This window comes from Lampetra planeri, chromosome 51, assembly GCF_965212315.1.
Source record: "Lampetra planeri chromosome 51, kcLamPlan1.2.h2, whole genome shotgun sequence".
Taxonomy (NCBI): Eukaryota; Metazoa; Chordata; class Hyperoartia; order Petromyzontiformes; family Petromyzontidae; genus Lampetra; species Lampetra planeri.
Genome location: NC_136157.1, coordinates 6989669 through 7004460, shown reverse-complemented (window position 1 = coordinate 7004460; position 14792 = coordinate 6989669). Strand labels below are relative to the sequence as shown.

At 51.3% G+C, this 14792-nt stretch overlaps 1 protein-coding gene across 2 annotated transcripts; it reads right to left on the bottom strand.

Annotated features, from left to right (window-relative positions):
* Window positions 1-1326: 1326 nt before the first annotated feature.
* DAW1 (dynein assembly factor with WD repeats 1) lies at window positions 1327-14578 on the bottom strand. Of its 2 annotated transcripts, XM_078616574.1 has the most exons (14): window positions 14451-14578; window positions 13525-13604; window positions 12631-12703; window positions 12154-12298; window positions 10870-10928; window positions 10419-10541; window positions 9305-9404; window positions 8577-8684; window positions 7579-7685; window positions 6985-7087; window positions 6373-6487; window positions 5563-5639; window positions 4223-4385; window positions 1327-3578 (listed from the first exon to the last, which is right to left on the bottom strand). In XM_078616574.1, the coding sequence occupies exons 2-14, from the start codon at window positions 13562-13564 to the stop codon at window positions 3541-3543; spliced, it is 1251 nt and encodes a 416-aa protein (XP_078472700.1). In that variant the 5' UTR covers window positions 13565-13604; window positions 14451-14578; the 3' UTR covers window positions 1327-3540. The 2 variants fall into 2 exon arrangements, 1 of the variants encoding a protein (XP_078472700.1); XR_013588507.1 differs by lacking the exon at window positions 5563-5639.
* Window positions 14579-14792: the final 214 nt, after the last annotated feature.

The window sequence follows — 14792 nt, the reverse complement described above, 5'->3', positions numbered from 1 at the left end:
CATACCAGGCGAGATGGTTAACATCTCGCCACCGTGGTTGGATTGGACGCCTTCACTAGACGGCTACGACCACATTTGGAAACGTGATTTGTAACCTTAATCCTGACCCATTGTGTATCGATGGTTCAACGTGAACTTACCATGGGATTGAGGGTCTCCTACAGCTGCGTGTTGTTGTCTTGGTGTGGTCTGGGACTGTTGTTGTTTCGCTGCCTTGCCCCAAGCTTGCATTGTGTTAAGAAATCGGCAGGAATTTCCGTACCTATGCAATTTGTACTCATACGCTTTATTTATACTGGTAGGAACCCACTGGTTCCACCAGCCCACAGGGGATTATTGTGTCCGTCCGTCCGTCGTGCAGGGAGGGGCTGGGTGGGGAGTGTGGGGAAGGTGGGGCTGGGTGGGGAGGGGCTGGTCACCCCGTAGTGCCCTTATAAAACTCAACGTTTAACCTACTCACGCCGGCTTGTGCCCGCCCTCAGTCGGCCATATTTGCGGAATACACCTCGCCGCCATTGACCCTGGCCATTGACCGAGCCACCCAACGTTCCTACCAGCTCCCTCCGCAGAAATGTGTTATCCCCCGTTTATTTAAGTAGTGATCTACTGACTCTATAGTAGTAAGAAGCCCTCCCTCTGCAGGAGCTAGAACTTCGCAGAAATCCTACTTCATGCAAATTACAGTTTATGTTATATTATCTCTAAAAATGGAGTGACAGCACAGAGCAATGGAGCGTGCCCACGATGGCTGGGGAAGCTGTTCTCTCGTGCTCTGTTAGGGGACAAAGCTTGTGGAGCTTGAAGAGCTGAATGCAATTAAGAAGAACTCGCAAAACAAACACCGCTTGTGAAAGGCTCAACGCAAGAAGATCCCTGCGTTTGATCTCCCACGAAGTTCATGGTCCACCCTAAACCGCATCGGCACAAACCACGGCAGTAGATGCAGATACCTAATGATGCATAAATAAAAAATAAAATAAACTCTCCAGTTGTATGTGAGTGTGGTCATCCAGAACAGACCGTACAACGTGTACCGCCGCAATGCCCAGATCCACAATCACACAGGAGACATCACAGCCATGATACACTCCGCTTGCTCCTGGCGTGGTTGTCTGAATGTGAGATTGTAGTTGTTGTTCTGCAGCTGCAGCAACAGCAGCAGCAGCCATATGACAAGAAAAAAGAAGGGGACAAAGGTCCCTTGTGTTGTTACCCTGCGGCACACACACACACGGGCCGTGTTTGTAGAGGGCCCATAAGCGCCCTCGCCCACCACCTTGCGAAATGGCAACGTGCCCCAATAAACATTTCTGGTTCCGATGCTCAAAAAGTCCGGCGAACTTTTATTGGGCTCTCTGTGGAAACAGCGGCGAGTCAGCGGGAAGCATCGCCGGTTAACGTGCCAACGTTGGTCCAACGTAGCCCCAACGTTGCCCTGAACGATGCACCTTGACCGGGATTGTGGCATCGCGACAGAGCGGGCTGGCGCAGCTGATGAGAACTCGTGCCCTTCTGAATGGGATTTGTCGAGGAGGACGACTTTTTAATTCGCACAGCGAAGCGGATTGTTTGACGCCCGTTCACGGTGCGGTTCATTTGACAAAACGACCCAAGACCGACACGGGGTGTTGCGAGGGAGTGGAGTCGTTCCACTTCGGACATCGAATCATAACCACTTTTTACGTGTCCCTCCCCCGCACCTCCGATTAGCACGGTTGACTTCGTACGGCACGAAATAGATTCAACATACCAGATTCTCATGCTCACGACACAAAACGTCGAAATATGAGGATTCCGTCATTTGTGATTGACACGCGTTCCCGTTCAACAAAGAGTGGAGAGATGCCCCCTTGGGATTCCACGGAGAGAGGAGCGAGCGGATTAGAGAATGTACGCAGGTCAGAGACGTCGCCGCATTGATGGAGAACGAAGAAGAGGCTTCTCTTACCCTTTTCTGGAAATACAGGTGGTGTTAAGATATTCAAACACCAACTGGACACACACACATTGCAGAGCATCGAGTCTGCATTCACCACACATACTTGTGCTAAAACACGGAAAAAATATGCTTTTATAAAGTACGCATTCACCATTGGAACCTCATTTGCCAGTAGCAAAATATCATTGTTTTTTTACCCTTTTATCTGGCAACAAAACTGACACCTTTTTTTTACAAGGAGTCATGTTTGCATTGACCAGAATACCTGCGGTCGAAATGAAAACAAAACACATAACTCTGATAATGTATGCACTGTCCTTGAAATTGATTGATCCACAAGCTGTCTCGGGTGTGGACCAATCAATGTTTTTTGTTTGCATTCCGACTGCAGGTATTGTGGTCAATGAAAACATGACTCCTTGTAAAGAAAGGTGTCAGTTTTGTTGCCAGATAAAAGTGTAAAAAACCAATTATCAATGAACGCATTGTTCTCGAAACCGATTGGCCTTCACCACAAGCCAATTCTATGGCATTGTCTCACCATTACAATAGAGCAGGCATGTCGAAAGTCCGGCCCGCGGTCAGATTTCATACGGCCTGCAGCTTCGGTCTTATAATGTGTTATTTATGGCTCGCCAGCTCTGTCAGAATAAATACATAATAAAACTCATGGAAATTTAAGGTATTCTATAAAATTTGTTCAATGTTATCTGACTGAATGAAAGGCAGAATTGCGTTTTTAGAGTTGTTCACGTCTGCCTGAGTGGCTTATATTTGGTTACATTGTCATTTGAAAAATAAAGGTAATTGTGACAATGAAAATTTTTTTATAACAGTGTATATTGTCACGTAACTTTTGTGGTTAAAACAATGTCAAAAGGATCTATTGGCCCCCGGGCATCTTCACTTTATCAAATATGGCCCTCTTTGCAAAAAGTTTGGACACCCCTGCTATAGAGCAAAGGACGCGAAAAGGCGAACAATACAATGACAATGTAAACGCCAAAGCATGAATAGCTCGGTTTAAGCAGTTATACCCATGGGACCGTTTATGCCAGTATCAAGTTAATCGGTGTCTATTTGGTGTTTAAACATCTTAACGCCTCCTGTATTATCGCCAGAAAGCCTTGCATTATTTTTCGTTCATCATCATCATCTTGTACAGCTGCCACCGAGTGTGCTGTAGACACACAATCACGTTAACTGTTAACATCCCCTGTGACCAACGCAGCCTGGCGAGGCCTCCATCCCAGCATTGAAATTGACAACGGGGCAGTACATTTATATTACAGCCCATTGGCTTGTGTGAAAGGTGGCGCGCGTGTTCTTCTGGGGCAGCATCATCATCGCGAGCAGTGCAGTGGGGGCTTGGGCAGGAGACGCGATGTTCCGAGTGGCAGACAAAGCAGAGAGCACGCGTGGAGGGGACAGAACGGACGTCCGACCGAGGAGATGGAGCTATGAAATCAGCCCGTGTGGCGTGCAGACCACGCGGTGGGTGGACCGGTTGCCGTCGCAGGCTACGGAAGGCCTTTGGGGAGGCCTTGATCCAGCAGCGGACTGATCATGGCTGCTGATGATGACGCGAGTCTCCTCAGTCTTTACACCCTCCACACTCGACATGTGTTGTCTTTGCTGCCTGCAAGACACCGCATCGCACGCGCAAAAACACCGCGGGTGTTTACACGCGTCTTTGACGCAACATGTGCGACGACACGTTTGGCGATGTGTGCTAGTGGGTGTCATGTGGATGTGGTTAGCGCCCTGCGCTACCTACCAACTCGGCAAACCAGAGTTCAATTTCCGCTCGCGACCAAATAGCATTTGCGGAATATCTGAATCGGTCGTGGGCCTCCCCTAGGTCCACTGAGCCACAGTGGCGAGATGTTAACTCCATCGCCTGGTACGCAGGAGGTTATGGGTTCGATCCCGACCCTGACGCCTGTATATTTGGAGTTTGCGTGTCTCTCTCCCCGTGGTCACGTGGATTTTTCTCCGGGTCCTCCGATATTTCCTTCCACATTTAGAATCAACATCACGCGTTTAGAGTATTTGGCTGCTATAAATTTGCACACGATAAGCCAATTCGTTGAGCTATCATTTGCCGTAGTCCGCTTGCTTCTGCAGAAGAGCTATGTATAGCTCAATGAGCCTTACATGGTAAAATAAAAAAAATTGTACAAAGTTTGATTTAATAGTTTCAACAGGTGCATGTTGTGGTGCGCAAACAGCGCCTGCGCCCAAACGCGCCGGCGGTGGAATCTCTAAACTCTGTGTGCGTACCGGTGATGATCGAGTCCCCCTCGTAGTTGAAGGCGCAGGAGAAGATCTCCTCCGTGTGTCCGTCAAGCACCTGGAGGCAGCGTCCGGACCGCGGCTCCCACAGCCTCGCCGTCTTGTCCGAGCTCGCCGTGAGCACGCGGGTAGCCTGTGCGTTGAAGCACACCTGGTGCCCCCCGGCAGGGAGAGAGAGCGGCCACACCACCAGAGCTCAAACCACCCCCAACGGCGAGTGGGGCTTCTTACTCTTTCTTACCTTCCCTATACAATGGTCCCACGGCTTGCGATGACATCGTTGCGAACGATATTCAGATTCACCATTGGAACCTCATTTGCCAGTAAAAAATATGAGAATTGGTTTTTTACCCTTTTTATCTGGCAACAAAACTGACACCTTTTTTTACAAGGAGTCATGTTTGCATAGACCACAATACCTGCAGTCATAATGCGCCTTTTGGCGTCATCTGGTCCAACTAGGCTCTAAGGAAAGCTGTCTCGGGTGTGGACCAATCAACTTCAAGGACAGTGCATACATTATCAGAGTTATGTTTTTTGTTTGCATGACTACAGGTATTGTGGTCTATGCAAACATGACTCCTTGTAAAAAAGGTGTCAGTTTTGTTGCCAGATAGAAGGGTAAAAAAACAATTATCATATTCAGATTAACGATCCGCCTCCCATAGGGTCCCCCATTGTTCTATTAAAGCAAAATTTTTGATTAACGAAATTTTCGATTAACGATATCGCGCGGCCGCCAATTTCAGCCAATCAGAGTGCTCCTAGGTGGGCTCGGCAGACCTCAGCCAATCAGCGACAGCCATTTGTGAGCCTTTTGAGAGCTATTTTTTATCGGGTGGAAAAGGTCAACCTCCGATCGTCTTCGAACAAATGAAGCCTTTAACAAGTATTTCCTATATTCGATTACCGATAATTTCAATCGACGATGGTTTTCGTGGAAGCAATTAGTATCGTTAACCGACTGGACCACTGTACTCTGCACTCCGGTCGTGTTTTTGTTTGTTGCTGCAACATTCCGAACCCCGCGCCCGGCGCTGGGCATCTGTGAAAAAGAGCTTCATAGCTCATCGGATTCCTCCTCCAGTCGAAATAAACATTCTGAGTTTTTGCTGCACTAAACTCCCCCCCCCCGCACCATCCACCCACAACCTACAACACCTGGCACTGCTTGGTGCTCACACATCCAAACGCTATCCGGGCTCAACCTTTGCTTCGCTTGCGAGACCGGGGCGAGACCGGGGCGCACAGCGGCTGATGCGGCCGTAGAGCTGTGACCACCACTGCCAACGCGGATCCCCGAGTTTTGATTCGTTTCGGGTCCCTACCTTGGAAATCTCCCCGTCGTGCCCCTCCAGTTTGGAGATACAGGTTCGCTCTGCTGTGCTGTACACCCGTGCCGTGCCTGGGCGACAGCACAACACGCGACGGCGTCGTACAAGACACGTGGCGCATGACGTACGACACGCGACATGCAACATCCGATCGGCATGGTTGGCTACGTCCGGTGGGAAAGAAAGAAGTTAAATGTATGATAATTGGTTTTTTACCCTTCTATCTGGCAACAAAACTGACACCTTATTTTACAAGGAGTCATGTTTGCATAGACCACAATACCTGCAGTCATAATGCAAACAAAAAAACATAACTCTGATAATGTGCACTGTCCCTGAAGTTGATTGGTCCACACCCGAGACAGCTTTCCTTAGAGCCTAGTCTCACATGGTGTTGGACCAGATGACGCCAAAAGGCGCACATTATCAGAGTTATGTTTTTTGTTTGCATTATGACTGCAGGTATTGTGGTCTATGCAAACATGACTCCTCGTAAAAAAAGGTGTCAGTTTTGTTGCCAGATAGAAGGGTAAAAAACCAATTATCATATTTTTTACTGGCAAATGAGGTTCCAATGAAGTTAAATGTACATACGTGCGGCCCATGGTGCGTGACACATGATGCACGACACACAACGCACGGCACGGGACGCATGACAGGTGACGCACAACACATGACGCGGTGTGGTGGTGGTTGTGTGGTGGCGGTTGTGGTGGTGGTGGTTGTGTGGTGGCGGTTGTGTTGGTGGCGGTTGTGTTGGTGGTGGTTGTGTGGTGGCGGTTGTGTTGGTGGTGGCGGCTTCACCATCGGTGGAGGCGGTGGCCACCAGCTGCCCCGTGAGGTCAAAGCTCACGTCCAGCACCTCGTCCTCGTGGCCAGCCAGCGTGGCCACGCAGCGTCCGCTTCTCGAGTCCCACAGCTACAAAGACAAAGACCCCCCGTATAGCCTTCAACAGACTGATGGGCCAAGTGCTGTGAGCGGGTAGCACCTATAAAGGCCGGGACGGCACATGCAGGGGTGTGGGTGGCCAGCACCACACCCGGCCGCCTTTGTCTCCCCAGTGGCGATGCTTACGCATCGCACCAGGTACTCATCTCAGGCTGAGTTGACCTAGGGGAGGTCCAGGACCAGTTCAGATAATCGTCACAGGTATTTGACTGCGCCACCGCTCCCCATAAAAGCACACACTCGTAAGCATATGTACACAGACACACATTAATGGATAGACGCGCATAGGCGTGCACACACGCGTGCACATACAGGCACACAGACATGGGTACGCACAGGGGTAGACATGCACGGGCATGCACACACACACAGGTACACACAGATACACAGACATGGGTACGCACGTGGTAGGCGGGCACACACGCACGCACACACGCACGCACACACGCACGCACACGCGCGCACACCTTGCACGTCTTGTCCATGGAGCCGGTAGCGATGAGCGAAGAGTCCCAGTTGAATTGCGTGCTGCTGATCTCCCCCCTGTGCCCGATCAGAGCGTGGCTCCTCCTGTGCCCATCGCACAGCAAAGCCACAGTCACACAGCAGGAGTGCGAGCACACACACTGGCTCCGTCCGTCCGTAGGTCCATCCGTACGTTCATCCGCGTGTGTGTGACCCGGGGCTCACAACAACTCTCGTAAAGACCATCCGATGTGAACGAAACGTTATTGTAAAATCGTGTCGCTACTGGGGACCGGGAAATGGATCAGCGTTCCCGCCGGGATTTGCGGCACAACGACCGATTCGCTCGTTCCACCTCCCCCACCGCCCTCCCCCGATGACGTCATCACGTGCATCGGCCAATGGGCGACACTGGTGACAGCATGGCAGCCTCCCTCCACCTGCCGCCCAGCTAAGAGGACGTTCACCGCGGAGATGGAGCGACGACGAGATCGCGTCGTGCGCGTCAGCGGCGACGGCCAGCAGAGGCCTTCATCCAGCAGTGGAGAGACCGTGGCTGAAGTTGAGAGCGGGGGGAGGTGGGTGGGGGGGTTTACCTGCCCGTGCTGACGTCCCACACGGACACCGTGTGGTCGAAGGAGCCGGTGATCAGCTGATCTCCTGTCGTGTTGAAGCCCAGCGAGATGATTTCCGCAGTGTGTCCCTGTGCAATACACATAAAACGCATGTATAGAATTAATACGCGTGGATTTTGATTCATGAGACTCATTGGCGTAAGGACACGTCTAATGATCTGACCAAGTTTGTGTTGTTAGACCCTCCACCACCTTGCACATCCAAACGGTACTACAAGCATTTAATGAAATGCCGGTTATTGTTTACGCACAACCTGCCACTCACTCACCTACCAACTCACACACTCACTCACCCATCCGCTTACACACTCACCCGCACTCACTCAGTCACCTACCAACTCACCCACCCACTCACCCGCTGACTCACTCATCGACCAACTCAAACACCCAACAACAACCGCCATTCGCCACTAAGTAGCGGTGACGTCAGCACGACGCTTGTGCCAGGCCATGTGCACCTTGAGGCCACGTCAAGTGTCGAACGCCCGCTGGCAGGTCACAGGGCAGACCCAGGTACCACGGGTCGACTGAGATGACTGAGATGACTGGCTGATGCACCACCTGTGCCCCCTACTGTGCCAACTCAAACACCCACCCACTCACACACCTACCAACTTACACACCCACTTACACACTTGCACTCACCGCACCACTTACTCACCGACTCACCCACCCACTCACACACTCACCCGTTCACTCACTCACTTACCCACTCACACACTCACCTGTACTCAACTCACTCACCTACCAACTGACCCACCTCACTCATCCACCCATTCACTCACCCATCAGCCCATCTCTTCTCTAGCCCGTTGCTGTGTGCATTTATCCCCCTCTATCCGGCAAAAACAGAAGCTGCTTGGGCATGCGGTGGCTGGGCATGCGAGCTGCATGACAGCCTGCCCAATGCCCGGCTGCTCGTGGTGCTGCTGATGCGGTGAGCCGTGAGCCGTGCGTACGGTGAGCGTGGCTGCCTCCGTGCCGGCCTGCACGTCCCAGAGTCGCGCCGTTGCGTCCATGCTCCCGGTGGCCACGAGCGTGCTGGCCGGGTTAAACGCCAGGCACACCTGTAGAGAACGCAGGGAGAGCGAGGGATAAGCCAACCCCAACACCGCCACCATCACCACCGTGACCATCAGCGTCATTACCACCACCACCAACACCATGATCGTCAGCAGCATTACCATCATCGCCATCACCGTGACCATCAGCATCATTACCACCATTGCCATCACCGTGACCATCACCACCATGATCGTCAGCATCGTTACCACCACCATCAACACCATCATCACCATCACCATGATCGTCAGCATCATTACCAACATCGCCATCATCGTGACCATCAGCATCATTACCACCATCACCACCATGATCGTCAGCATCATTACCACCACGACGATGGTGTAAATGATGCTGAAATATCACCACCACCACCACCATCATCAACACCCTTACCGTGATCATCACCGCCATCCTCGCCATCACCCTCCTCATCCCGCAACCCCCCACTCACGATCTCAGCCGAGTGCCCCCCCCACTCTCCACCCCCCCCTCCCCCCCACTCACGATCTCGCCGAGTGCCCCCCCAACCCCTCCCCCCCACCCCCCCCCTCCCCTCCCCCCCCACTCACGATCTCGGCCGAGTGCCCCCCCCACCCCCCTCCCCCCCACCCCCCCCACTCACGATCTCAGCTGAGTGTCCACGCAGCGTGTGGCAGCACTGCCCGCTCTGTGCACTCCACAGTTTGCACGTCTTGTCAAACGACCCCGTCGCGATCTTATCCCTGTGGGGTCAGGGAGGGAGGGGGAGGGGAGGCAGGGGTCACAAGGAAGTGGGGGGGTTACGATACATAGTGGGGGGAGCGGGGGGGGGGTCAAATGAGAAGTGGGGGGAATGGGGATACAAGTCGACTAAGAGAGCTGAGGCAGCTGTGAGCAAGCTGTGTGTGTGTGAGCTGTGTGTGTGTAAGGGCTGTGTGTGTGTAAGGGCTGTGTGTGTGTAAGGGCTGTGTGTGTGTAAGCTGTGTGTGTGTGTGAGCTGTGTGTGTGTGAGCTGTGTGTGTGTAAGCTGTGTGTGTGTGAGCTGTGTGTGTGTAAGCTGTGTGTGTGTGTGAGCTGTGTGTGTGTAAGGGCTGTGTGTATAAGAAAGAGTGAGCTGTGTGTGTGTGAGCTGTGTGTGTGAGCTGTGTGTGTGTGAGCTGTGTGTGTGTGTGTGCTGTGTGTGTGTAAGCTGTGTGTGTGTGAGCTGTGTGTGTGTAAGGGCTGTGTGTGTGTAAGGGCTGTGTGTGTAAGAAAGAGTGAGCTGTGTGTGTGTGAGCTGTGTATGTGAGCTGTGTGTGTGAGCTGTGTGTGTGCTGTGTGTAAGGTGTGTGTGAGCTGTGTGTGTGCTGTGTGTGTGTGAGCTGTGTGTGTGAGCTGTGTGTGTGAGCTGTGGTGTGTGAGCTGTGTGTGTGTGAGCTGCGTGTGTGAGCTGTGTGTGTGAGCTGTGTGTGTGTGTTCTGTGTGTGTGAGCTGTGTGTGTGAGAGCTGTGTGTGTGTGAGCTGTGTGTGAGCTGTGTGTGTGTGAGCTGTGTGTGTGTGAGTTGTGTGTGAGCTGTGTGTGGGTGTGAGCTGTGTGTGTGTGAGCTGTGTGTGTGTGAGCTGTGTGTGTGTGAGCTGTGTGTGTGAGAACTGTGTATGTGTGAGCAGCTGTGGGACAGCTATGAGCGAGCTGCGTGTGCTGCGAAGGAGCTGCGTGCACACGCGAAGGAGCTGCGTGTGTGTGCGCGCCAGGGAGCTGCGTGCGTGCGCACGCGTACCCATAGGGGACGTTGAAGGCGATGGCGTACACGACGTTACGGTGTCCGTCCAGCGTGAGTCGCTCCTCTCCGCTCGCCGTGTCCCACACCTTGCACGTGCGGTCATAGCTACCCGTGATGAAGCTGGGGGACACGGGGGGGGGGCACACAAGAGACATGGGGACACGGAAGGGGGGGGGGGACATGGGGGAGGGGACAAAGGGATATGGGGACATGGGGGGGGGGACACAGAGACATGGGGACACGTGTACATGGACACATAGACACACAAGCATGGAAGTCTGGGTACAAAGCGACACAGAGACATGGGGACACGTGTACATGGACACATAGACGCACAAGCATGGAAGTCTGGGTACAAAGCAACACAGAGACATGGGGGTAACAAGAGGACATGGAGACCCACAAGCATGGGATATTGAGACATGGGGACATAGGTTCTCAGGCTCACCTCTCACCGGACTTGTTGAAGGCCACGTTGGTGAGGGGCAGGATGTGAGCTCTGAGTACCTGCGTGCACACACACGCACACACGGAGAAGCACACACACACACACGGAGAAGCACACACACACACACGGAGACACATGCACATACATGAAGACGCATGCACACACACGGAGAAGCACACACACACGGAGAAGCACACACACACACACACAGAGATGGATGCACACACGTGAAGACGCATGCACACACACGGAGATGCACACAAACACACACGGAGACACATGCACATACATGAAGACGCATGCACACACACGGAGAAGCACACACACACAGAGATGGATGCACACACGCGGAGACGCATGCACACACACACATGGAGATGCGTGAGAGAGAGGCTTGTCGTGCCTAAATCACACCGAGCTGGAATTTAGCGACAGAAAGTGCAAAATGAAATTCCGAATCGGTTTCAGAAGTTTTATTTCCCACTGAGTAAAGCCGTAGAGCCAAGAAGCTCTTTGTCAAGGGGGAGGGAGTGACTCAGCCAGCAGCTCAACATCGAGGTATTCCACAATTTACAGATATGAAAAAAAAACTTTACAACAATTATGTTGTAAAATTACATTCACACTTAAAACTTTAGAGATTTTAACACGGTTGGTTTAAAGGAGGACAGAGATGGCAGAATGGAGAAAATGTGGTGATATTTATTGAGACATTTGATCAACTTTAATTTCTGTTTGGATGTCTTCAGCTCTGACTTTTATTTGTCTGACAAGTTAAATGTTTCTTCGGTTAGCCAAGGTGTTCCAGATTATTTATTTCGACTGGAGGAGGAATCCGATAACCTATGAAGTTATTTTTCACAGATGTCCAGCTTCAGGGTCTAGGTCTCCCTGTAGCGCAAACCCCGTGGGGCTCGACATCTTTGGGGTAGGGGAGGCTTCAAAAGATTAAGCCTTTTTTTTGTGTGCGCGTGTCCCTAAAGTGTCCCTAGCATGTCCGCATGTCCCTAGCATATCAACGTGTGTCCCGAGCGTGTCCCGAGCATGCAGGTCGACCCCACGGGGGATTCGAATCTTGGGGGGCAATCCCAAGAAACTGGGACGGAAACCCGAGAAACATTCAAATGTGGCGCATTCATTCCGACCTCTGCAGGTCTTAACGTGTCAACCTAATTAACAAACTAACGGCCGTACAGGCAGGCGAGCGAGCGGGCAGGCGAGCGAGCGGGCGGGCGAGCGGGCAGGCAAGCGAGCGAGCAAGGGGGTGAGCGGGCGGGTGGATACCTTGAAGAGATGGAACGGGCGGTCGCTGGCCTGCTGGAGTTTTCCCAAGAGCCTCTCGACCAGCTGACGCACCTGCGGGGCCCGGGACGGCGTCACGAGCGGCTCAGAGGCCACGATATCCCCGACCACGGCCGCCACGTCCGTGCTGGCACCGTCATCGCACGACGGACACGCACACACACACACACACGTGGACACGGGCCGATGTGCAGGCGGGTAGACAGACAGGCCAACGGACAGACAGACAAGTGGGGCAGACGGACAGGCAGATGGAACGGCAAATGGATAGGCACACGAACAGCCAGGCCAACGGACAGATGGACAGATGGATGCATTAAAGAAGAGACAGGGAGAGAGACGGGCGGAGAGAAACAAGGACAAGGGTCAGGGGCAGTAGCGGACCGGAGGAATCTGATGAGCTATAAATCTATTTTTTTACAGATGTCCTCAAGGAAAGGGGAGGGGGACTCCACTCACTCTGGGCTGAGGTCCAGTAGGTCAATCGACTTGGTCTTCAGCTGCCCGTGGTGCTCGTACTCCAGGATGATGCCTTGCGACAGACAGGTGTGTACAACACTTGATTTGAAGCTTTCGTGACTGCAGGAATTACTCTTTGGTTCTTTCGGTAAAGTCACGTAGAAAGAAAATAAATTAAAGAATAGAGTATGACGTTTCGATTGCAATCGATACGTCGTACTGTACTCTATAATTACATTTTCTTTGATAATTGTTTTTTTACCCTTCTATCTGGCAACAAAACTGACAGCTTTTTTACAAGGAGTCATGTTTGCATAGACCACAATACCTGCAGCTATAATGCAAACAAAAAACATAACTGATAATGCACTGTCCTTGAAGTTGATTGGTCAGAACTCCACGACTCCAGGAAGTGGCCCCGAAGCTTGCCATAACGTAAGACGGCCGTGGTGATTTACAGCCAACGTCAGTTGAGCGTGGACAATTAGACCCAAGCCGAAACATAAAATCTAACAAAGAATGTTTAAAAATATAGATTTTTTTTTTATGATAGAATATAGTATTGTCATCAGTATGACATAAGTATACCAAGTCGATGCCACATTGGGAAGTGGGTTAAAATTGAATTACAAGATTTGAGGATACAACAACAGACAGAGTGAGTTAATAGAAAGCGTGTAAACATTTTTTTCAAAATATCTATTTAATTTTTTATGATAGAATATAGCATTGTCATCAGTATGACATAAGTATACCAAGTTTACCAAGTCGATACCACATCGGGACGTGGGTTAAAATTGAGTTACAAGATTTGAGGATACGACAACGACAACAACAACAGAGTGAGTTAAATAAAAAGCGTGTAATAAAAACCACGGTATTACGAGCGTTTACCTGGCGGGTAATACCGCAGTAGGAACCTTTTTAGCCGCATGTCTGTCCTGCGAGTGAGTCTCCCTCGCCCTCCTCCGTCTCTGCACGTGGAAGGTACGGACAGACGGGGGGTAACATAGCGTGCAGCGTTGTCGTAGCTAAAAGGTAAAAGACGCAGCCCTGCAATTGAACCACTCACGTCACTGCTGGCGGAAGGGCCAACACTGAAGGGAGATCGAGAGTGGGAGATCTATACTCTTAGATTTTTTTCGGTAAAGTCACGTAGGTAAAAATAAAAATAAGTAATAAAAATTATCAAAATAATAATATAAATTAAATAACAAATCGCGACGTTTCTGAGGCAACACAAGTCTCCGTCGTCAGGTGGGACCGTCACAGCTAAAATTTACTGTATCAAGTGAGGAAAAAATCCAAGAGGCCAAGCTCTTAAATACAATTATAGATTTGAAGCTTTTGTGACTGCAAGGATTCATACTCTTAGGTTAAAATAAATAAATAATACAAAACCATTAATAATAATAGAAATAAAATAATAAAAATCACGACGTTTCGGAGGCAACACAAGTCTCCGATTCAGTGATTCTGCACTTGCTCTATTACTATAGTGCTATACCGCCTTCAACTTTTACGAACGACCGGGTGTTTAAGCTTAGCGATTTGTCTATTATCTGGCTGTATAGCAAATTAAAAGACACAATTACTTTACCAAGCAAGTAAAAAATGTACGTGTTTTAATTATAACGTGTTTTAATATTTATTTTGGGTCCCTTTATAACGAATGCTGCAGGCCCCACACTGACATCATCCGGCACTGCACACAGACGCACAAGAGACAAATAGACCCCCCTCCGCCCCCCTCTGCAGGTGCGTGCACGCTCACGCCATGCCCCCCCCCCCCGACGTCTCCCGCCCCACGAGGAACTCACGGCGCTTGAGTCGCGGACTCGAAGTTTGAGTCGCGGACTCGAAGCGAAGCGTCGTCAACCTCACGAGCCGCGGTCCGCGTCCGCCATGACGAGCGAAGCGGCGGCGGCGGCGAGGACACGTTGCTAGGAGACGGGCGTCGCGCGGACGGCGTTTCGGTGGAGAGGATCATCCGCTTCCGGAAGACGTCTTCCGGAAGATGGGTGGGAAAGAGAGTCTTCTAGAAGTAGGGAGAGAGTCTTCCGGAAGAGGCAGAGAAAGAGTCTTCCGGAAGAGTGATGAGAGGGAGTCTTCCGGAAGAGGCAGAGAAAGAGTCTTCCAGAAGAGTGATGAGAGGGAGTCTT

Excerpts from the sequence above, each read along its gene's own strand:
- DAW1 (XM_078616574.1), bottom strand. The coding sequence starts at position 13,564 with ATGCGGCTAAAAAGGTTCCTACTGCGGTATTACCCGCCAG. Across the intron at positions 12,704-13,524 it reads ACTGCGGTATTACCCGCCAG|GCATCATCCTGGAGTACGAG; the intron begins GTAAACGCTCGT and ends GTCTGTCGCAAG. Across the intron at positions 7,088-7,578 it reads TGGGACGTCAGCACGGGCAG|GAGGAGCCACGCTCTGATCG; the intron begins GTAAACCCCCCC and ends CGATGGGCACAG.